A 26,232-nucleotide genomic window follows, 5' to 3' on the forward strand; every position below is an offset into this window, starting at 1 on the left:
CAAAGACTGTATTTTGAGAAATATGAAAATATATTGTGGCCTCCTGCTCAACCTAAGTTTGTTACTTACTGGTCCCTCTGTGTTTGGGAACAGGTAGTGGAATATCTGCCTCATGTGGCTTTGGGAAAAAAAAAAATGATGACAACGGTATTAGTCTTAAGAAGACAAACAAGGAAATGAGGAAGAGGAGCATCACAAAGCTCAAATGTATTTTCTTTAAAAAAAAAAATTGACCATCAATTTACCTTAATTCATTCAATATACCAAATAAGATAGTTTTTACACTAATAAAATTTAGAGATGACATCAACTCACAACAACTAGATAATAGGTTTGTTATCAAGCCAACTACATTATAAACATAGTTTATATAAGTTAAATACCATCTTACTCATTACAATGGTGTTCACGGTGTATAACTAGAGTTTAAACAAGCAGAGTAGCAGATTTTGTATATAAATCTGCTTGGCTGACTGAAACCCCAAGGAACGGGGAGGAGAAGAAGTCTGATTTAGTAGCAAGTACATGAAGCTTCTTCCAAGACAGATTTGTTCTTCTCCTGGCAGTCCATGGCATGTTCAATATTCTTCACCAACACCATAATTCAAAGGCATCAATTCTTACAAACAAATCTGTCTTGGAAGAAGTACAGCCAGAATACTCCTTAGAAGCCAGGATGGTGAGACTCTGTCTCACATACTTTGGACGTGTTATCAGGAGGAACCAGTCCCTGGAGAAGGACATCATGCTGGGTAAAGCAGAGGGTCAGGAAAAGAGAGGAAGACCCTCAACGAGGTGGATTGACACAGTGGCTACAACGATGGGCTCAAGCATAGCAACTATTTTGAGGATGGCACAGGATCAGGCAATGTTTTGTTTTATTGTACACAGGGTCACTGAGTCAGAACTGACACAATGGTACCTAATGACAATAACAACACGTGAAGCTTTGTTTCATCAGTGCTAACAAGGCACCTAGTTTTTTTCAAGTAGTCCACAAGCTATAAGGAAATATGGTTTACAATAATTAATAACAATAATAAGCAATAATTAAAATAAATAATTAGCAGCTATAGAGCCAAAAGACTAGTCTAAGAAGCCAAACAGGACTAGCATAATCTGAAAATTACTACTCACTCAGAACCAGTAGTGAAGCTTGTAGTCTCTCTGTCTCAGAACTATGATCACCACTTGCTCATGTCTGCTGGCTTGCTCCTGGAAGTTTAGACTTTGGAAGTGGATGAGAACCCGTATAATTAAGCCTTGCCTGTTCCGATTGAGCAAGAAGAGGATTCTGGCCTAAGCATCAAGAACTTACTGGATGTCAAACCAAAAGCTTCATTGGTCATTTTTTCTCAGATGTTCTTTTGAAACTGAAACTTAAAAGCAAGGACTTGACAGGTGTCTAACCTTGTTTTCCACCCATAGTAAAAGAGGACTGTGCATGTGGAATCTCTCGTAACAGCAATGTGACACGTCACTTTGTATCCTCTACCCATGTAGCCCTCATCCCCTCGGGCTCCTCTCCTTTACTGCTCCATAAAGGTGACCGTTAAAGGCAAAGGTAGTTGTCAGTTCTCACAGCATTAGGAACAAAATGATCATACAGGGAATTTCTTAGAAAAACACCTTTCTGCTTAGATAATATAGGATACTTTGAATATTTTTTTTAAATACCAAAATAATCTTGTAATACAATGTTAAAATAAAGCCTTAAAAATATTATATTTTTCCTGATTATGAAAAATACATATCTATTGCCTAAAGCTCAAAAAATGAAACAAAAAATACTCATAGTTTCACTATTAAGAACAATAAATTATCATTCTGGTAGATTGCTAAGTACACTTTATTCTTACTGTCTATACCACTTTCTATCCCCACGTTATTCATTTAGCAGTAACATGTGACTATTTCCCCATATCATTAAATAAAAAAAAAATCTCCAATAACTGCATAGAATTCGTAATACAATTGTATTAAAATTTGACCAATTGGCTCTGGTTGAATAGTGAGTTATTTCCATTCTTTTGTGGTTATAAAACTATTTTATATACCATTTACAATCATTTTTGCACATATTTCTGACTATTCCCTTATGATAAATTCTTGGAATTACAATTGGTGGGTGAAAAAGCATGAACTCTTTAGAAGCTTTTGATACATATTTATAAATGTTTGTCAAAAAAAGAGGTACCAATGGACATTTTTACCTACAATGATGACAGGTCTAATTTCCCTGCACTATCGTCAAAAATGTCACTAAACCAAACCAGTCGCTGTGGAGTCAGTTCTGACTCATGGAGACCCCACATATTACAGAGTAGAACTGCTCCATAGGGTTTTCTTGGGTGTGATCTTTATGGAAGCAGATCGCCAGTCCTTTGGGGTGGATTCAAACCACATAACCTTCAGGTTAGTAGCTGCACAAAAACTGTTTGTACCACTCAGGGACAGCCAAAACTTTCATCAATTCTTTTGGTATTTGATAACTTGGAGATTGAAAATTGGTGACAAAGATACAGTTTTAAATATTAATAAGTAAGCTTTCCTTTTGTGAATTTCATGCTTTAAACTGTACATTCTTCTATCATGGTGTTTGTCTTTGTTTTTTTTTCCTTTGTAAGCACTCTTTATGGATTATACATATCAACATTTTAGCCCAAAGAATTATTTAAATTTCTGATTTTCCCCCCTTTGGCATGGTTTAATTTTATTTTCTGAATAATTTTTAGTTTTACTACATTGTGATCACAGAACATGGATTGAAAACTTTCTACTTGTGCTGCTGGAGAAGAAGAAACATAGAAAACGATAATTATCTGATAAATCAGTCTTTTGAGTTATATTAATCACTTTCTCTATATTCTTCTTTATTATGCAAAGGGCTTATGGATGTGTGTCCAAGCATCCCAGAACTATTTTTTTTCAAATTTTCTAGCATTTCCAACAGTTTTTGCTTTATATAATTCAGCAATATGGTATTTACTCGATAAATATTCAGAATTTTTATGTATTTGCTCTTGGTTTTAACTCTCATGAAAAGAGAAAGAATCCTCTTTTGCATCTACATTGCCTAATATTAACGTCATAACTCTTCTTTCTTTTTTCTTGCATTTATGTATTGCTTTTATCCATTTTTTTCTTTCCCTGGCTGGCCTGACTCACGGGCAGCATATAATTTGATGTTTTTGTCCTTTCATGTGATTTTTTTTTTTCTTTTTCTCCTTAGGTATTTGAAAGACGTATATATTGTCGGTAATGAGGTGTGGTTAATTATAAATTAAAAAAAAAAAACTAAATTTCTCTCATATCAGTGTTAAGAATTATATCCTTTCCTGGTATAAGAGGGAATTATTAATGCTTGCTTCTTCTCATTTTTCACTTTCCCTTTTCCTAGTTCTTAATGATGAAATATATTTATGTTTCTTCTCTTTTGATGATAGGTAATTATTAGCATTGGTTTATATAGATAATTCACACCTATAAAAGTATTTTAATGGTGGTTCTATACTTACTTGTAAAGACCTTTTATACCACAGCTTCCTGTACCTTTAAATTTTATTCTATTTTCCCTTACTTCTTCTATGAAGGAAATGCTTATCCAATTTTGCTTTTTTTTTTTTTTTCTAAAAAGTATACATAAGCAATATGCTTTTGTAGACTTGGAATATCCGAGAATGTTTTACTTTTCATTAATCTCTAAACAATTTCTTTCCTGGGAGAGAGAATCAGTATAGTACAATGGCCAAGAATAGAAGCTGGATTTAAATCCTGGATCCAACACTTGGCAGCTGGGTGGCTTTGGGGAAATCACCTAAACTCTTGATGTCTCAGTTCACACATTTACAAAATGGCCATAATACTAATAGTATCTATGTTACAGGATTATTATGAAAATAAACAAGTTAATACACGCAATATGATTAAAAAGGCACCTGACACTTATATTCATGAAATAAATATTAGCCACTATTACTAGAGAATTTTAGGTCCTGTTAATTTTCTCTTAAAACTCTGTAAATAGTTTTCCATTTTCTTCTAATACTTCTGGGGAGAACTCTGAGAATAAGCTCCTTTCTTTTCTTTTTTTAATCCTAGACGCTTTTGGGATTAAAAAAAAGAAAAGAAAAATCATTGCTTTCAAGTAGATTCTGACCCATAGAAACCCTAGAGGAAAGAGTAGAACTGCCCCATAGGGTTTCCAAGGAATGGCTGCTGGATTTGAACTGCTGACCTTTTTGTTAGCGTCTGTATCACTGTACCACTGCTTTCACCTTGATATGTCTAGATGTAAGTTGCTTCTGCATTCTTCAGATTTATGTCATTCTTCCTTGAGGGAGATTTTCTTTCTATATGTTTCTGGTTATTTCTTTCTGTTCTATTTTTTTTCTGGTTGCTTCCTCATGAGCATACATTTTCAGTATGTCATGCCTATAAATCACTTCTCTTCTTGTAAACACAGGGAAGCCAAACTCAATGTAATTAAATGAGCTTTTCAAGATTAGGCTGCAATTTATGGATTTAATTTTCTTCTGTATTAAGTCTGCTTCAAACTGCTTTAGCATTTGAAAATTGTGTTAGTGCATTACGGTCTTATATATTCTTTTCTTACCTGCTCATAAAGTTCCCTTATACTTTTTTCTTTGTTAACCATCAATTTTCTTCTCATTTTGTCAGATCATACTTCTTGTGGTATTTCAAAGTCCATGTTTTCTTAAGTTAAGAACTTAACTCAGGCTATTTAAATTTTGCTTCTGATTTGCATTAAAAAATACTGTTAAAATGTATGCCCTATTGTCTTTTTTTTCTCCCACCATGTTAAAGAATTTTTTTCATGGGGTCCATATTGGTGTTTTGGCACAGGATCAGGCAACATTTTGCTCTGTTAAACATAAGGTAGCTTATGAGTTGGAGCCTACTCAAAAGTACCTAGCAACAACAATAATATTAATGTTTAGGAGTCCCTGGGTAATACAAATATTTAAGATGCTCAGCTGCTACCTGAAAGGTTGGAGGTTCAAATCCACCCAGGGAGCCTTGGAAGAAAGACCTGGTGATCTACTTCTGAAAAATCAGCCATTGAAAATCCTGTGGAGAACAGTTCTACTCTGACACACATGGGGTCTCTATGAGTTGGAATTGAGTCAATGGCAATTGTTTATATAAAAATGAGAATTGTTAGTTTTGTGTTTTTCTTAAAAAAAAACTGGTTATCTTCCTTTTGAATGCTCTCAAATTCCAACTATATGCAGAGCTTCCTGGTAGACATTAAGTTACCAATTCCAATTCAGTGATCTAAAGAGCTGGAGAGCAAAGAAAAAGAAGGTAGGGCTTAGAACACTCCTAGTAGAAATGTAATTTTGTGTTGCTTCCCTGTGGTTGCAGAAGCTTCTAGGTTTGGTCAAACCCTCACTCTTGGCACTGCCACCTTCTTTGTCTGGGGAGAGTCTCTACTAGTTCAGGGGAAAGTCCTTGTACTAGCACAGCTGACTTTCTGTTTGGTGTTGCTGCCCAAGGTTTCCCTGACCATTGGCAATGGAGTCAAACCTGATTCATGGTGACCTGATATGCGTCAGAGTAGAACTGTGTTCCGTAAGGTTTTCAACGGCTAATTTTTCAGAATTAGATCATGAGGCCTTTCTTCTAGGCATGCCTGGGTGGGCTTGAACCTCTAATCTTTCAGTAAGTAGCTGAGAGCATTAATCATTTGCACAACCCAGGGATTCCTGAACAATTAAAGGGATGTCAAACAGGCCTTCATGCTGCTTCTCAACAGCTTCTTCCTGTGTCCAGCTTCTACTTTCTAATCATAAGGTCTAGGATTACCTCTTTTTTAATTTCTACAAGGCAATTCCTTTTACTCATAGAAAGAAACTCAAGATAACTCCTTATCTATTTCTCTCAAATGTTCCTATGTAGCAAATTTCCTGAATTTTGTGCCATCTGGATGATACCCTCCCTAGATTCAAGACCAAATTTTAACATGTATTTTTATATTTCCCCATGTCAAATAAGACAGGGAAAGGGGCATCAGTTATCTGAGCTCATACCACCAATTTAACTAAGATTTCACAGAATTTATCAGATTAACATTTTCTTTAAAAATTGATTTATAGCCTTCATATCACTTGAGGCTACTTTAATGGAGAAACTTAAAAACTAACTATAAAAATTTAAATGTTTTTGGGTAAACAAATCAAATCACTAAATCTTAAATTTTAGGCCATCATAAGTGTGATATAAAAGTTGACTCTGATACCTACTAATCAAGATGCATATGGAATTACAAGTCATAAATATTTACAAAATTTAAAAAAGATATTTTTCCAATCAGTTTTGAAGCTCTGTTTTTAACATGGTTTAAATGGGTAATTTGGAAACTTTCAGAGATTCTTTAACATAAGCCTTTATTTTAAGAAAAAAGGTTGAGAATGATAATGATGAAAGTAGTAATTTTGCAGGCTAGACACAATTTCATGGTAACATTTCTTTTTTACTGGATTTTTTTTTTTTTTTTAATTATTGATGCTCATTTTGTTCCTTTCTTTTTCTTCTCTTCTCTCTCTCTCTCTTAATAATTTTACACATCCTCTAGGTCATTTTTCTCCTTTAAAATGATACCAAAGGGACCAGAACAAAGCCTTTCTATTGATTTCCTATAATTGCCTGTTCTTTCTGGTGAAGTGTTAGAGAGCATTACTGGCCAGCTCAGATGTAAAGAAAAACAAAAGAGTAATATAAAAGAAAGTCTGCAGATCATCAAAGAACTTCAAATTTCTGTATACCATGAGGGTTTGATATTTTTTGTTTATTTTTTTTCTTAGAATAATTATTTTCTAGCGTTTGTGGAGGGGGTTGGGCAGGAGAAAGGCTAAGGGATGTGGAACCACTTGAACATATAAATTTAAAAATAAATGTTTAAACCATGAAAAAAAAATGCCAGTTTACTCTACTCCATACTTATTTTAATCCTCATTCTCAGTCTCCTTTCCTCAAATGTCAAAACACAGTACCGAAATCTGTCACACACTGCATCTTTTACATTTTCCATCCTGTATTCTCAATGACATGCAACTCATTCCCTCTTCTCTGCTTGTTTTGAAACAAAACAAACTGATCCCATCTTAAAACATGTCCAGATTCACCATCAGAAGTGAGTTTTGCCAGGAATTTTTCATCTGAATTTTAAGAATGTAAAAAGACCGTAGAACAGAGTAAAGATATATGATATACTCAAGTTTATTCCAAGTACTTGGTCACCTTGAAAACAATTCCTGTGCTTTGACCATTCTTTGTGTAGCCAATCAATTATCCTCCCAACAACTCACCATGACACAATTCATGACTACCATCATCTACCTACCCAGTAAAGATGTTCTTGTGCTACCTTTGACAATGAAACATGGCCCACAGAACCCAGGATTAATTACAAACTCAAGACCACAGCTGTTCAAAGATAACAGTAGCAGAAAATTAGACTGTTCTCCACAGAGTAGCCGGAATAATCTCAAAACTTTCAGATCATGTCATTTGTCTCCTCAAATCTTCCCAATGTCTTCCTATCTCAGAAAAAAAACCCTTCCCACAATCTACCAGAAAAAAATCATTTTCACAGTCTACTAGTTTCTCTTTCTGAACCCATTTTCTATCACTCTATCCCTTGTCCACTCCACTTCTATAATATTGGCTTCTTTTCTGAATCCTTCACTCAACAACTTAGTGCCCGTGCCCTTGTTCCCTCTGCCTCATGTGCTCTTTCTTCAGATGATATCTGCACTTCCTTCAGATCTCTGCTTACCTGGCCCCTCATCAGAGAAGTTTCCCCTAAATGACACCTCTCCTCAAGCCTCATTATTCTACCCCCTTGTTGTTGTTGCTAGTTACTATTGAGTTGATTCTGACTCATGGCTACCCCATGTGTTGCAGAGTAGAATTGCTCCATAGGGTTTTTAAGGCTGTGGCCTTTCAGGAGCAGATCACCAGGCCTGTCTTTTGAGGCACCTCTGGGTGTGTTCGAACCACCAACTTTTCACCTAGCTATCAAGGGCTTAACCTTTGGGCTACCCAGAAACTCCTTCTATCCCCTTACCCGCTTTATTTTTCTTCGAGCACTTAAGTCACATAAACCTACTACTTTATTTTCTTCTAGCATTTAGGCCCATAACCCATTATTTGTTTACTTCTCACTTGTTAGGCACATCTCCCCATTAGAATATAAGCTCTATGTAGGAAGGTATTTTGTTGTGTTCACACCGAAAAAGTGTGTGGAATAAAACAAACACTCAATAACTATTTGACAGAAAACAATCCATTGAAACAAACAACTGCATTACACTTTCACAATTCATTCAGAAATCCTAATTAGAACTCAACTCATGACACATGATTTTATCTTTCTTTCATCAGAACCAGTTTATCCTGCCTACACGATGACAAAATTGTATTTTACTTTAGTTATAACATTATTTAGTTTTATATTACTTGGCCAAATACTATGACTTTTCCTGACCCACATATGAAAACACAAAATGGTTATACTCCTCTATACAATTTATATTAAAATAGCCTATCCCAGGCTCCTTATTTTTTTATTTATATTTGTAATTTATAAATTATATTAATCTCACAAATTAATGCACCTGAATTATTTTACCACTAGAACATAATGCAAATGTTCTAGTGGTAAAATAATACATTATATTATATTATGTTATAATACATTAAAGCAGCTTAACCTGAAAATAACAGAGAAAAATAAAGACACTGAAATAAAACTATGTCCTATAATATTGAATTAACTCCCAAGGCCATTATTTCATTGCAGCTAGTAATTATAATCTTTGCTTTATCCACTTCACTGCATACAAAACATCTTTTATATCAATTCACCTGATTTTTTGGTGGACTGAAAAAGGCCCAATTAAATCAGAAATATAAAATAGAAGGAAATAACATTTTATGTTACCAACCTGAAAGGTATGAAGGCAAGGACTATTCTTCTACCTCTTTATCAACTGCCATGATCTTAAAACAATTCAGATAAAGTTGTATTAGCTTAAAAACGTAACCCACAACGGTCAAGTTGATTCCAACTTATAGTGACCCTACAAAACAGAGTAGAACTGCCCCCATAGGGTTTCCAAGGCTGTAATCTTTACAGGTTGTATTCTTTCACAATACTTATTCAATCTGTATGCTGAGCAAATAATCCAAGACGCTGGACTATATGAAGATGAACATGCCATCAGGATTGGTGGAAGGCTCATTAACAACCTGCAGTAAGCAGATGACACAACCTTGCTTGCTGAAAGTGAAGAGGACTTAAAGCACTTACTGAGGAAGATCTAAGTCTACAGCTTTCAGTATGGACTTACACCTCAACATAAAGAAAACAAAAATCCTCACAACTGGACCAATAAGCAACATCATGATAAATGGAGAAAAGGTTAAAGTTGTCAAGGATTTCATTTTACTTGGATCCACAGTCAACACCTATGGAAGCAGCAGTCAAGAAATCAAACAATGTATTGCATTGGGCAAATCTGCTGCAAAAGACCTTTTTAAAGTATTAAAAAGCAAAGATGTAACTTTGAGGACTAAGGTGTGCCTGACTCAAGCCATGGTATTTTCAATAGCCTCATATGCATGTGAAAGCTGGGCAATGAATAGTGAAGACCAAAGAAGAATCAATGCCTTTGAATTATGGTCTTAGTAAAGAATGTTAAATATACTATGGACTGCCAGAAGAATGAACAAGTCTATCTTGGATGAAGTGCAGCCAGAGTGATCCTTGGAATCGAGGATGGAGAGACTTCGTCTCATGTACTTTGGACAAGATACCAGGGGGACTAGTCCCTGGAGGAGGACATCATGCTTGGTTAGATAGATGGTCAGTGAAAAAGAGAAAGACCCTCAATGACAGGTATTGACACAGTGGCTGCAGCAATGGGCTCAAACATAGCAACAATTGTGAGGATAGTATAAGGCTCGGCAGTGTTTCATTCTGTTGTACACAGGGTCACTATGAGTCAGAACTGACTTGATGGCACCTAACAACACATAACACAATCTTTATGGAAGTAGATCACTAGGTCTTTCTCCAGGGGAGTGGCTGGTGGATTTGAACCATCGACCTTTTGGTTAGTAGCTGAGTGCTTAATCACTCTGCCACCAGATCTCCTTCTGTATTAGTTTAAAGACTAATAAAACAAAAGATCATTAATTGTATGTAATTTTTTAGTCTATATATTTATTCTTAACATAATTAGTTTTTATTCTAAGTCTAATTAAAAAATGATTAGTTCAGTACCATGCAAATATGACAGTCCTTTACACATTATCTTAGCTCCTGTTTCATTTTGACCTAAGGTTCTTTCAGGGGTCTAAGTAAAATATAAACCAAATCCATTACCATCAAGTCAATTCCAACTCATAGCAGCCCTATAGGACAGAGTAGAACTGCCACATATGGTTTCCAAGGAGATGCTGGTGGATTCGAACCGGTGACCTTTTGGTTAGCAGCTGAGCTCTTAAACGTTGTGCCATGAGGGCTTCAAGTAAAATATACATATTTAAATCTTATGACTTCATCAGCCTTCTGGTCTAATTTACATAAGCTGTATTTTGTAGCATAGCTACCTACATGGCCCTCCATATCAAGCATGTAACTGTGGATCCATCCCTCTCTCCTTGAACAATCTCACTAAACACTCAAGAAAGAGGAACTAGCTATAATCTCTTTGCTTGGCATCTATATAACTATAATGACTATGCAATTGAGACCTGACTGATTTTATCTGAATTACTCTTAAGAGATTTTTATTCATATAAAAATCTTCCAGAATATTTATGACTTCTCTTAATCCACTACTTTAAGTATTTACAAATTTATTGCATTATTTCCCCGAGAATTTACATTTAAAAACATTAGCACCCAACTGTTATCCTTAGGCCTTTATAGCATTGATCTTCCTACATCATTCTGCATATTTCACATGGCCCTTGCTTAGTTTTATCTATTAATGTTTTATCTCCAGGGAGATTTATATGCTCTGCTTCTGGCTTCCGTAACCCTGAAATTTTGTTCTTTTATGGAAAATGGGCAATAGAACAAAACTATGAGTTCTTGCACAGAAGGCAGAACCTTTTAACTAAATTTGCAAAGTTGTAAAATGCTAAGGCAATACAATGGAATAACTACGTAAGCTAAATAAGAATAAAATGGAATTATATGTGCTGATGTGAAAAGATACTCAAGATATCGTGTTAGTAAACAATATGTTTCCATTTGTGTATAAAAATTATACATTTATAAGTAATATATAGGTTTTTTTATTTACCTAGAAATTTCTGGAATTATGCACATACACACACAAAAACTGTTTTGCACAATTATCTCTAGAGAAAAAAGAGAAGAGGTTGGATGAGGAGGATGCTAGCTCTTCACTTTGTTTTTATCTACTCTGTAATATTTGAACTTCTTAACCAAACTTTTGTAAGAAAAAAAGTTTATCAAAAACCTTAAAATGTCTATAACCTTTGATCCAGAAATTATACACCTGGAAACCTATCTGAAGAAAATAATTATAAATTTGCTATTACCTTAGGTAATAAAATATTCACTAAAATATTACTGATAATTAGTGAAAATAGGAAAAATAAAAATATTCGACAATAGGGAAATGGCTAAATCATGAGAAAAGCACAGGGTGGAATAATAAATATGCTTTAAACATGTCTATAAAAACTACATAATAATATGTAAACTATTTACAAAGTTAAGAATAAAAAGTAGAATACAACATTTTACAGAACTATGATAATATACTTTGTAAACTCTTAAGTTTAGAAATAAAAAGCCTGACCAAATGTTGAAAGTGATATTTTGTGTGTGATAAACACAATTTTTCAAAAATATGTTTTTCTATTTTTAATGTTATTTCATATGTAAACAATAAGCTAATAATGAAAAATAAACATTAATAAAGGGAGTTGGTACATATATTAGAGTTTTACAAAGATAAAAGGTCACAAACGTAGCCATCTAGTGTGAAATGCACCTTAATAAAAGGATAACAAAATGTTTTAAAACTATAAGACTATAGATGCTGTAAAGTGAAGAACACAGGATTCCCAGGGTACTTGAGAAAAATAATAAAGCAGTACAGTTTGGGCTTCACAAATCCAAAACAAACAAATAAAAACAAGACAAACGAACAAAACTACTCTCGTCTAGGTGACATGATCACAGTCTGGCATCTCTGCTATTCTGCCATCACCTAGTTACAGCCTACATTACAGGCTCCCTATTTTACGTAAGTAAAGAGATGTTTACTTACATAAACCCAGGCAAACAATCTAGATTTCTGATGTGGAAATAGAAAAAAAAAAATCATGTCAATGTCACAACTAATATTTAACATCTCTACCTTATTTGAGGAGCAGCTTGCCAAATTGTACAAATTTTCTATATTGCACATATACGAAGAATTTAACAATGAAATTCACGATCAAAGATTTGAATTCTTGTATACAAGGGTTTCAACCCCCATGTGTTTGTCAGTTTGTCGTACAGTGGGGGCTTGTGTGTTGCTGTGATGCTGGAAGCTATGCCACCAGTATTCAGATACCAGCAGGGTCACCCATGGAGGACAGGTTTCAGCTGAGCTTCCAGACTAAGACAGACTTGGAAGAAGGACCCGGCAGCCTAATTTTGAAAAGCATTAGCCAGTGAAAACCTTATGAATAGCCATGGAACATTGTCTGATATAGTGCTGGAAGATGAGCCCTCCAGGTTGAAAGGCACTCAAAAGATGACTGAGGAAGAGCTGCCTCCTCAAAGTAGAGTCAACCTTAATGATGTGAATGGAGTCAAGCTTTCAGGACCTTCATTTGCTGATGTCGCACGACTCATAATGAGAAGAAACAGCTACAAACATCCATTAATAATCGGAACCTGGAATGTACGAAGTATGAATCTAGGAAAATTGGAAATCATCAAAAAAGAAATAGAATGCATAAACATCGATATCCTAGGCATTAGTGAGCTGAAATGGACTGGTATTAGCCATTTTGATCGGACAATCATATAGTCTACTATGCCGGGAATGACATCTTGAAGAGGAATGGTGTCGCATTCATCGTCAAGAAGAACATTTCAAGATCTATCCTGAAGTACAACCCTGTCAGTGATAGGATAATATCCATACGCCTACAAGGAAGACCAGTTAATACGACTATTATTCAAATTTACTCACCAACCACTAGGGCCAAAGATGAAGAAATAGATAATTTTTATCAGCTTCTGCAGTCTGAAATTGATGGAACATGCAATCGAGATGCATTGGTAATCACTGTTGATTGGAATGTGAAAGTTGGAAACAAAGAAGGATCAGTAGCTGGAAAATATGGCCTTGGTGATAGAATCAATGCCGGAGATCAAATGATAGAATTTTGCAAAAACAAAGACTTCTTCATTGCAAATACCTTCTTTTACCATCATAAATGGCAACTATACACATGGACCTCACCAAAGGGAACACACAGAAATCAAATTGACTACATCTGTGAAAAGAGACAACGGAAAAGCTCAATATCATCAGTCAGAACAAGGCCAGGGGCCGACGATGGATCAGGCCATCAATTGCTCTTATGCAAGTTCAAGCTAAAACTGAAAAAAATCAGAGCAAGTCCACAAGAGCAAAAATATGACCTTGAGTGTATTCCACCTGAATTTACAGACCATCTGAAGAATAGATTTGACACATTGAACATTAGTGACCGAAGACCACACGAGTTGTGGAATGACATCAAGGACATCATACATGAAGAAAGCAAGAGGTCACTGAAAAGACAGGAAAGAAAGAAAAGACCAAGACGGATGTCAGAGGAGACTCTGAAACTTGCTCTTGAGCTTTGAGCAGCTAAAGCAAAAGGAAGAATTGATGAAGTAAAAGAACTGAACAGAAGATTTCAAAGTGTGGCTCAAGAAGCCAAAGTAAAGAACTGAGCACTTAACCACCAGGGCTCCTTAAAATCCTCTAATAATCTGAAAGTCTCAGAAACATTAAATGTTAGATTATTCTACTAAAAGCCTATGCCTACTAAAGTTTTATCATATAGAAAAGTTGTCAATTTACCTGAAGTATACTATTAAGATAACAAGTATTGCCAAGATTATTCAATCCCACAAATGGTAGCAAGTTTTCTCTCTTCTCACAGTTTGTAGGTGAGGACTGTGCTGCAGGAACAACTTGATCACTCTTAAGAGAAGACAAAGGTATAAAGATGTAGTATTATAAAGAAACAACACGGAAATACTACTTCCCTAGATTTAGTCATTCCCCAAATGTTGTATGATCTGAAAAGTATGTAGATTTATTTGGATGACATTCTCCGAAAATATGTATAGGCTGAAAAATTGCCGCATACCCAAAAGTTTTAAAAGGACTTTAAAAACATCAATTACACTCAACGGGTCTCAAAACAATTCCATCACCCTAGTGCCGTCGAGTCGATTCCAACTCATAGCGACCCTATAGGACAGAGAAGAACTGCCCCATAGATTTTCCAAGGAGCGCCTGGTGGATTCGAACTGCCAACCCTTTGGTTAGCAGCTGTAGCAAAGGCAGTGGGTCTTATGGTTAGTGGGCAAAGAGCTGGAGATGGAAAACCAAAAGGGAAGAGCACATTCGGCATTTCTCAAGCTGAAAGAACTGAAGAAAAAATTCAAGTCTCGAGTTGCAATAGTGAAGGAGTTTATGCGGAAAACATTAAATGACTCAGGAAGCATCAAAAGGAGATGGAAGGAATGCACAGAGTCATTATACCAAAAAGAATTAGTCAATGTTCAACCATTTCAAGAGGTGGCATATGATCAGGAACCGATGGTACTGGAGGAAGAAGTCCAAGCTGCTCTGAAGGCATTGGTGAAAAAAACAAGGTTCCAGGAATTATTGGAATATCAATTGAGATGTTTCAACAAACGGATGCAGCACTGGAGGTGCTCACTCATCTATGCCAAGGAATATGGAAGACAGCTTCCTGGCCAACTGACTGGAAGAGACCCATATTTATGCCTATTCCCAAGAAAGGCGATCCCAACCAAATGTGGAAATTATAGAACAATATCATTAATGTCACATTCAAGCAAAATTTTGCGGGAGATCACTCAAAAACGGCTGCAGCAGTGCATCAACAAGGAACTGCCAGAAATTCAAGCTGGTTTCAGAAGAGGACGTGGAACCAGGGATATCATTGCTGATGTCAGATGGATCCTGGAAGAAAACAGAGAATACCAGAAGGATGTTTATGTGTGTTTTACTGACTATGCAAAGGCATTTGACTGTGTGGATCATAACAAACTATGGATAACATTGCGAAGAATGGGAATTCCAGAACACTTAATTGTGCTCATGAGGAACTTTTACATAGATCAAGAGGCAGTTGTTCGGACAGAACGAGGGGATATCGATTGGTTTGAAGTCAGGAAAGGTGTGTGTCAGGGTTGTATTCCTTCACTGTACCCATTCAATCTGTATGCTGAGCAAATAATATGAGAAGCTGGACTATATGAAGAAGAATGGGGCATCAGGATTGAAGGAAGACTGATTAACAACCTGCGTTATGCAGATGACACAACCTTGCTTGCTGAAAGTGAAGAGGACTTGAAGCACTTACTAATGAAGATCAAAGACCACAGCCTTCAGTATGGATTGCACCTCAACATAAAGAAAACAAAAATCCTCACAACTGGACCCGTGAGCAACATCATGATAAACGGAGAAAGGACTGAAGTCGTCAAATATCTCATTTTACTTGGATCCACAATCAACAGCCATGGAAGCAGCAGTCAAGAAATCAAAAGACTCATTGCATTGGGTAAATCTGCTGCAAAGGACCTCTTTAAAGTGTTGAAGACCAAAGATGTCACCTTGAAGACTAAGGTGCGCCTGACCCAAGCCATGGTGTTTTCAATCGCAACATATGCATGTGAAAGCTGGGCAGTAAATATGGAAGACCGAAGAAGAATTGATGCCTTTGAGTTGTCGTGTTGGCAAAGAATATTGATATACCATGGACGGCCAAAAGAACGAACAAATCTGTCTTGGAAGAATTACAGCCAGAACGCTCCTTAGAGGCAAGGATGGCGAGACTGCGTCTCACATAGTTTGGACATGTTGTCAGGAGGGATCAGTTCCTGGAGAAGGACATCATGCTTGGCAGAGTACAGGGTCAAGCGGAAAAGAGGAAGACCCTCAACGAGGTGGGTTGACGCAGAGGCTGCAACAAGGAGCTCAAGCATAATAATGATTGTAAGGGTGGCTCAGGACTGGTCAGTGTTTCATTCTGTTGTGCATACGGTCTCTATGAGTCGGAACCGACTCAACAGCGCCTAACAACAACAACAACAAGGGCTTCAAAAATACTTTAGCAAGATTTTGACACATATATGACGAAACTCCTTTTGAAAATATTGGGAGTCTTTGTGTTATAATTCTAGGGCAGATGTGGGCAAACTTTTTCCGTAAAGAGTCAGATAGTAAATACTTAGGATTTTTGGGCCTTGGGATCTGTGTTGTAACAACTGAACACTGTCATTCTAATGCAAAAGTAGCCATTGATGATTCGTAAACAAATGGGCAGGGCTGTGTTCCAATAAAACTTTATTTATAGACACTGAAATTTGAATTTTATAAAATCTCCACTTCATGAAATATTCTTCCTTTGATTTTTTCAACTATTTAAAAATGTAAAAACTGTAGTTCGCAAGACGTACAAAAACAGATAGTAGGCTGAATTTGGTCCATGGGACATAGTTTGCTAATCTTCATTCTAGAATTATTTTCAATAACTTATGCCAAGGTCATGTCCCTTGTTATACCCCACTCTCAGGAATGCATTTATCTTCCTGCATCTCACCTTCAAAGTCTTACCTAAGTTTTAAAGTCTTCCTTGAACACTTCCTGCATGAAACCTTTCAAGATGTCCTTAACCAAATAAGACTTCTCTTCCTTTGAAGCCCCATAGCTTTCATATTTTCTCTGATTGTACTTATCACTACTGGTCTCTGTCCAGTCATGTATGTGCCAGCCCTTCTTCCTAACATTTCATGAGAGAAACACCCCGTTACACATTTCTTATCAACCATGCTGCCTTTCACATGGAAGGAAGTTAATAATACTTGAATTAAAAGATAGTTATTCAATATCCTCCATTCTTAGAGGCAGGTTCCGGTGGTTTAGTAACAGATTTTAAGGACCTAAAAGAAACATTGAGGAGGCCTGGTCATACAGTTAAGTACTTTGTTGCTAACCAAAAGCTTGGTGGTTTGAACCCACCAGCTGCTCCATGGGAGAGAGCTGTGGCAGCCTGCTTTCTTGAAGATTTACAACCTTTGAAACCTACGGGGGCAGTTTTACTCTGTCCTACAGAGTCGTTATGAGTTGAAATCAACTCAACAGCACTGAGTTTTTAAAAGAAACATTATAGACACTGAACATATTCATAAATTTTAAAACACAGCTGGATTTTAGAAATATTAAAATGTGAAAACAAAATTATATCTTGGAAATAGGAAGAATGCCCACCATGCTGGCAGGAGGAGACGATGAGAGAGAGCAGGAAAAGGCTATGGTACCCAGTACAGAGCACAGGGTGTCTATGTGAGATCCAGGTATCTGGCAGGCACAATCCAATTGCTCTGTCCACAGGACACAACTCAGTCCCTTAACTGTCCTCCTAAAGTTGAGAAAAGTATAAGACCTTCCATTTGTCCAAGGTACTGGGGACTGATTTTTCTGACACCCCTCATTCTTCCCCATGTCAAATGGAGCCACCTACATTACCAGGAAACCCACGGATCGAGAAGTAATCAGTTTCAGAGAGAAACTCAAAAGGAAGTTTGGAATTTTTATTAAATTTTCGTATTTTGATCTAAATTGCACAGATAAAATAGGAAATCTTTAGGAATTTTGGTTCTATTTGGCCTGTATTCAAAGTTTGGAATTTTTATTAAATTTTCGTATTTTGATCTAAATTGCACAAATAAAATAGGAAATCTTTAGGAATTTTGGTTCTATTTGGCCTGTATTCAAATCGTGGGACTGCCCCGTATTAGCTATATAATCCTTGGAAATTTATTTAACCTCTCCAAGCCACAATTTCTTCATCAGCAAAAAAGAGATGACAATAACAGAACCTAATTTTGGGAAGACTGGACTGTTGTCAGGATTAAATGAGTTAATACATGTAAGCATTTAGGATAGTGCCTGGTATGTAGCAAGCAGCTGATCAATGTCAGTTATGTATATGTAAATGCATATATAGTTAAGAACAAGTGGCATTGCTAGTATTAAATAACCTCTAAAAAGCCACACATATCCTTGCCTTCAGACATACATTGTGTTTTATTTGATTCTTGAGATAGAATTACTATAGAAAAAATTTACAGAAAATATGAAACAGGCTACATAAGCATTATCAAGTAATTTTCAAAATGCAATAGAAGGAAAACAGCAAGCAGAAAATACATTTATGATTATGTAACAAAGAGAGAAACAGGAAAAGAATTTAATGTCTCCGGCATTATCACAATTGTACACCCCAAGCGTTGGCAGAATGCAATGAGCAAATCAACTTCCATGCGCAAGGACAACGGTGGCTCAACTCAATGGCCATACTTACCACCTTCTTTATCTACCCCAGGGGCACCTGCCTTTTCATCCTTTGCCTTAGCAATGCTTCCTTCCCAAAGCTTACTCTTATGCTTTTCCTTTTCTTCCTTGGAAAGATGATCCCTGGACATGGCAGATATGCCCTCTGCAATCACTTGGGCCCCTTTCTCCATTTCTTCTTTAACATTCTCAGAGCTTTCCTCTATTAACACTGGCTTGATCTCCACATTTGCTTTTTTTAGTTTTTGGTCTTCAGTTTCAATTTCTAGGGATTCACCAGTTGGAAGATGGGATTTTCCTGGCTCATCATTTTCATTCATCTCCTGAGAAGATGAGCTTCTGGCACCTTCTTCTGGACTGTTTTCATTGTGGGCATCCCTGTCCTCCACTGAAGATTCGTCTTCACTGCAACTAGAATTTCGGTGACTTCTGGATGAGGCTGATGAAGCAGTTTTTCTATCTATAAAAAAATTTAAATGATGACATCATTGTATTTCCATAAAGCAGTTGGTTTAATTGTAGTAACTGTATTAGCAGTTGATAATATAAAAAATAAATTAATACATTTTATTAGATTTGATACCTTACTCCCATATACTGTACATAAAAGTCATGATTAAAAAAGCAAACTATGAATCCATGAGTCTATAAAACTTTTTAATCAGAAATTGCATTTAACTGAAAACCAATCCTATTGTTTTGCTTTGAAAATCATTTTATTAGAAAATCTTTATAAATATGTACTTTGTTATAGAAAACATTGGTCAATCCTTTGTTTGGCTGGCAAAAACATTTATTTGATTATTCTTTTGTATAGCCATGGTATTTTCTGTGCATGAAATTTAAATTTTTATCTACCAAAACACCCCAGCATCCTAATATACTCTGGTAGCTGTGTGTGGTAAGAAGATATACCCATTTTCATAGTACCTACCCTGGTTGCACAGTGGTTAACATTAGCTGCTAACCAAGTGGTCGGTGGTTCAAATTCACTAATCAATCCTTGGGAACCCTATGGGGAAGTTCTACTCTGAACTATAGGGTCACTACGAGTCGGAATCGACTTGACAGTATTGGGTTTACATACAATGAATGTTTCAAGGTGATGCTCGAGATGGTTCTCAGACCAATCAGGTGTGTGTAGAAGGAGATGTTGCCTTAGGTTGTGTTCCTCAGAAAAAAGATGATGAGATGAGGATTCAGGCGCAGGGGGGTTTATTAAAGAAGTGCTCCAGGAGAATCTCTTAAGGGAGTAGGGGAAGCAGAGCAGTGAAGGGGAAGAAGTCAATCAAGGGTGCTATTTCAAACAACATCCCAGCCTCAGCCTGATCCCACAGGGATCTGTGAAATGTAAATTACATTGGAGCTTGTTCTCCCTTGAGGAAAGATGCTGGGCTTTTATACTTTTACAGCACTCAGAGAGTGTCTACAGTCCACCTTAGGGGACACAGGCTCCGAGGCACTTCCAGGTTCTTTGTGCCTGAGGACAAAGCAACTCCAGTCACCAAGGACTGTCCTTGGAAGCAGGGATGGAGTTTTACATACATAATCAGTAAAAGGGCTTCTAGGAGACCTAGGCAGAAGAACCCTCATGTGTGCTACAGATAGGCAGTCTAGAAACTTCCAGTAACCAAAAATAGTTAACGTGCTACCCAAATACTTAAAAATTCTCCAAGAAAGTAGCATACACACTGAATCTCTTTATGGAAGACACACAGCATAGATGTCACTACATACGCTGCTGCATGCCAGATAAATACAAATTTCCTTTTGTAGTCAATAGGTTTGTTTATAACTGCTTTTTAAAATTTTTTTGTAAAAATATATGTAACACAACATTTGCCAATTCAACATCTTTCACGTGTACAATTCAGTGACATCAATCATGTGTACAATTACCGCCAATATCTACCATTGCTTTTTATAGAAGACGTTTTCAAATGAAATATGCTACACTTAAATGCTGCCTAGCTTTGTTGCTTTCCCTTCTCTGGGTGCTACTTTGTCTTTTTACTATTCTTTTTATTTTTGCTTGGCAGCTGCACGGATGGCTGTAGTAGCTGACACAGACTTTAAGGGAAGAAGTGCCTATCTTTCCCCTTATCCTCTTCTCTTCGTCCCTCCAGCCCCACTGGCTCTCCAGGACATGTCTCAGCTTTTTAAGGGGAGTCTCAGAGACATATCAGAGTTTCCACAAAGATTTGAAAGATGCTACACAGCAGTCAAAAACAAACTCTAAAAAGCCTTTAGGCAACAGAACCCCTTAGGTACAATTCCATTTGTTCTTCTCTCCCAACTACCTTGACAAGCACCAGATAACCGTTATATCTCAAAGGAATCACGTACTTTAGCCACTCTTTCCTTGTCTCCTTTTTATGAAATCTGGATATGCTGTCTCTCTGTAGGGAACACAGCAGATCAAGGACAGTTGTTCTCCAGCTTATTTACACCTGTTCAGAAACCTTGGCCATTCTGATCTCTCTCTCCCTTTAGTCTTAACAATTTGCTTTTTTAAAAAAAGAAAAACAACTTGTTATCGATTGAATCAACGCCGTTCATTATTTGAACAATTAGCTAGGTCACAATGTTATACTTGTTCCTGAGCTTCCAAAAATATTCGTTTTCATTATCTACTATCTGAATATTGACATGATGACTCCTACTTTGGCTTTGGGAGTTGGTCACATACTTAAAAATAAAAAAGTGTGCCTCAATCTTTCTTTAGTAGCTTTTATTCTTTTTTTTTTTTTTCCTTTCTTTTTCTTGGTAGAGGATCTGCGAAAGAGAGGAAGACCCTCAAGGAGATGGAGTGACACCGTGGCTGCAAGGAAGGGCTCAAGCATAGCAATGATTGTGAGGATGGCGCAGGACCGGCAGGCAGTGTCTTGTTCTGTTGTGTAAGTAGTGTGAGTCGGAAGTGACCCGAGGGCCCCTAACAACAACAACAACATTAATTGTTTTATTCCAAAAGGCTGAAACATACTGTTTCAATTTCCTTCAGAGAGGCAAGATTAGGGGAATGGATAGCTCCAAAATGCTGAGGGTACTTGGCCTCCTATATAAACTCACTTCGGTTTTCAAATTTCTCTCTAACCTCAGTGTATAATTTAGTTTCGCTTTCATTTCTTGCTCTCATTTTCATACAGACAGGGGGCAAGGCTGTCTACCAAAAAAAGAAAGAAGAAGAAAAAAAAAAGTTCCAGTTTTAGGGCCATGGAATGGAAATTTCAAAACTAATTTTATTTATTCTCTTAGGAATAAAGCAAGTTTATATATATATATATATATATATATATATATATATATATATAGGAAACTCATATAAAGAAACTTTCAATGAATATATATATATATAGGAAACTCATATAAAGAAACTTTCAACGAATATATATATATATATATATATATATATATATATATATATATATTATCATGGAGGGGAAATTACCTTGGCAACATGTTGGTAAAAACTCCTACCCTTGCCCCATTACATCTGGCCCTCCAGTATTTCATCCTTCCTGTGTTTCCTTCTGGAACAGGCACTGGAAGACTCTGCTATTGGTCTTTAAGGTGAAGAAATGATCTGCACTGGTTGCTTGAGGCCCTGGCCAAAGCCAGCAAGTTTGGCGTCACGGTTTCATGTTCTAAGCAGGATCTCTGACTTTTCTCTCTTTAAATTCTTCATTGTTTCCCCTTTTCATGTCACTGACAGCTATTCCATCTTTGCATCACCAGTAGTAAAATTTTATCTCAAACAACATGAGATTGAGGGAATAAAATATACTTTCATGTAAGACAAGTCTAGGTGTTCAAATCATGACTCAGCTACTTATTAGCCCTGACTTTGGTTATGCTACCTAATTTCTCTTGAGTCCCTGGGTGGGCATATGGTTAAGTGCTGGACTATTAACCAAAAGATAGGTGGTTCAAACCTACCCAGAGGCACCTCAGAAGACAGGCCTGGCAATCTGCTTCTGAAAGGTCATATCCTGGAAAACCCTATGGAGCAGTTCTACTCTGTACACATGGGGTCTCTGTGAGTCAGATGACTGGACGGCAAGTAGCAATAACACTTAAGCTTCTGTATCTTTGACTGTAAAATGTGGATAATTTTACCTGCTCTCCGTATGTCATTGTAGAAATCACATGAGAAAAAAAAATTAGCCTAGTCAAATCAGTCTTTTTCCTTCTATGACATCATACTTGTGGTATATTTTGCTAAATTCCTTTCTATGAGTCCTCCAACTCTTCTGCACAGTTCATTAAGAGTAGTAATTACAGCTACCATTTAGTGAGGAAAAAGATAAAACCTGATCATGATTATGTACCTATTGTTTTTGGTATACCAAACAATGAGTTAAGCACTTTATAAACATCTCATTTAATCCCATGAGATGGTTATTATCTTCTTTTTCTACATCCAAAAAATGAGGTCCAGAAAGTTTAAATAAAACTTAGTGTCCACTAGCTATAAAGTAGCAAGTTTTATAAAATATTTCTTTTATCATGCATACTAGTAAAATCAAAACACCCCTCTACCCACTGAAGGCCTTCAAACAAAATATACCCGCTGTCATTGAACCACCAGTGCTTCTCTTAGCTGATTTTCCAGTTACCACCAAGGATGACAAATGGAAAATAGCTGTCTCCAAAAACTCAGAACTCATGGGCTTCATAGGCTATCCTCTCTTTCAGTCTCCAGTGGTCACTCTTCATTTTGTCCTTCACTTTAGAGCCTGCAGAGTCCATTGGAAACACCCTAAAACACTCAATATGAATACAAAGCAAAAGATTTTTACAATCAAAACCTTCCTTAAATTATTTCCAACACTGACTGTGATACTATGTATATGAAAATACATTTGTCACTCAGTTACTTAATATTGTTGTGTGCTGTAGAGTGGATTTATGACTCATAGCGACCTCATGTGACAGAGTAGAACTACAGGTAGGGTTTTCTAGGCTGTAACCACTATGGGAGCAGATCACCAGGTCTTTCTCCTGAGGAGCTTGCTCTCTGGGTTCGAACCACCAATCTCTGCGTTAGTAACTGAGCACTTAACCATTGTGCTACCAGGGCTCCAAGTAACTTAATAGAAAACCCACTGCCATCGAGTCGATTCCGACTCATAGTGACCCTATAGGATATAGTAGAACTGCCCCATACGGTTTCCAAGAAGGGCCTGGTAAATTCCAACTGCCAACCTTTTGGTTAGCAGCCATGGCTTTTAACCTCTATACCACCTAGTATTTACTAAATACTGTGTGAGTAATCACAAAAATGACATATATTTTTCACTAGAGCTATGAGGCAGTAATCCCCACTGTTTACACTGCTTGCCTAGTCAATTTTAGCTTTTAGTCATGTGGTCTGGGAAGCAATAGAAGGATTTGAATAATAACGGTAGCATCTTAAAAAAAATCAGTCATTCCCACTTGATATACACCTAACCAAGAGCCAACCACATGTACTTCCACAATCAACACCAGTTCAGCAAATTCATGAGGAACGCTGCTCTCCTATCCCACAGCTAAGGTTCTGAGTTGTCCTCACCTTCCTACCCCTGTATAGATTCACTCATTCATTAGATATATAACGAACACATTCTATGTGCCAAGCAATGTTCTAGGTGTTGGAGGTGCAATGGCAAGAAAGGCAAGCCAGATCCCTGCCTCCACAGAGACTACATTCTACATTACGCACTCTAGATGGGCACTGCCTCTCCTTTGCATAAGCATAACAGAGCAAATGCACACGTTCGGTAAGGTCTTTGTTGCTTCTCCTAATGGTGCCAAGCTCTTATTGAAATTAGTAGCCATATCGTCTATTTTAAAGCAATTACAGATCCTGATCTTTGTTTCCAATCATTTCCTCACTCACTCGCGTGGTGCATGGTTTTACTACAGTTTAAATTCACCATTTCCCTCAGTTAGTGCCCTGATTTTAACTACTTTGTTTTTAGTTTACTAGCCTGAAGCTCATACTCATACAGCCACCTCAATTCAAGTGCACAAACTCAAATATGTCAATTTAGTTAAAATCTTAGTTCACCCCAATGGCATACCATGTGTCCCAACCAAACGGACCCAACATTCTTCTGAACTCTGGTATTTATCATGTCTCTCTCATTCCTTGGCCCAAGAGTCCACAGCAAACTCCGAATAAATTCTGTTCCTATTTTCTTCAAGTTAGCCATAATACATGAATTTATACATCCTACTTGTGGAGCCCTGGTGGCTCAGTGGTTAAGAGCTACAGCTGCTAATCAAAAGGTCAGCACTTTGAATCCATCAGCGGTACTTTGGGAAACAAAAAAAATTTTTTTTTTTTTTTAATGGGGCAGTTCTTCTCTGTCCTACAGGGTCACTATGAATCAGAATTGGCTTAATGGCAACAGGTTTTTTGGTTTACTGTTACTTGTATTAATTACTTTGTATTGATTATACTCATGAGTTCATGAAAATCTGTTTCCAGTTCATATTAGATACTGTGGTTTGGTCAATATTTTCATGTGCAATAATACTGATTAGACAAGTGCTTTGTACCTGATAAAAATTGTAAGAATGTATGCTTAATATTAACAGAAGCATAATTTCTTAAATTTAAGCTATGAAGCTATGAACAGTACCTAGTTATTTGTCTTAGATCAAAAAAAAAAACCCGTTGCTGTTGACTGCGATTCCAACTCATAGCGACCCTATTTGTCTTAAGAGAGAGCATACGTCCTCACATTTGTAATGATTATCATGAAGTAAAATGTCTCAATTCATCATTGCAAATAAACGTATGCATTATTTTGTGTGGATAGATATCTACAGGTAAATGGAGACATTCCAGAAGGAAAAGAAAACAAAGCAAGCTTAAAATCTCCTCCAGATTTACTTTTAATTATATTTCCTAAATATTAAAATGAGTAGTTAAAATATTGAGAATCAAATCACATTATCACATTGTGATGTTGGCCCTTCATTCTTCAAGATTTTATTGAGTGTCTAGTTAGTGCCTTTGCTATATACAAGACAGATTTAAAAGTGTAGAGAAATGTCTTCTATAAAGGTATTTTATGTGAATTAAGGGATGGTGCTTCATTTAACCATTCACCTGAAAGCTGTGAGTTCCTACCTCAACAATCAAAAAGTGGACTATAGATTGAGGAATTCTTACCACTAAGAAAAATTAAAGTTTGACTAATCATAAAAAAAATCACACATTCATACCTTGACCAGAATGTCACCAATAATATTCCTATAATCATCTCCTTTGTAACTATAGGCATTAGTTCCTGGTCCGAGAGCAGAGAAGTTACACTGAAGTCAGCAGGGTGTGGCTTCATAGCACAGAGAATTTCAGAACAGAAGGAGAAGCCTCCACTCATATGCTTCTCTTCACAGCTCATAATCAGGCCAAGAAATGAAGAGTGAGATTCTTGAAATCAGTAAGTCAAGTAAACAGAATATTCTTGTGACTCTGGGATTTTAAAAGTCTATACAGCCTACTTCTTCCCTTAGATTGAAAAATACCACAAAGGGAATAATCATCCTTCTTACTGGAGAA

At 36.6% G+C, this 26,232-nt stretch overlaps 1 protein-coding gene across 1 annotated transcript in view; it reads right to left on the reverse strand.

Moving 5' to 3' along the window:
• Positions 1-26,232, reverse strand: part of ERICH3 (glutamate rich 3) — a 116,106-nt gene that overhangs the window by 12,550 nt on the left and 77,324 nt on the right. The window contains exon 12 of the mRNA XM_023549646.2: positions 18,679-19,137. Within this exon, the coding sequence (XP_023405414.2) occupies positions 18,679-19,137 (459 nt within the window). The remainder of the gene's footprint in view (positions 1-18,678; positions 19,138-26,232) is intronic.

This window comes from Loxodonta africana, chromosome 3, assembly GCF_030014295.1.
Source record: "Loxodonta africana isolate mLoxAfr1 chromosome 3, mLoxAfr1.hap2, whole genome shotgun sequence".
NCBI lineage: Eukaryota > Metazoa > Chordata > Mammalia > Proboscidea > Elephantidae > Loxodonta > Loxodonta africana.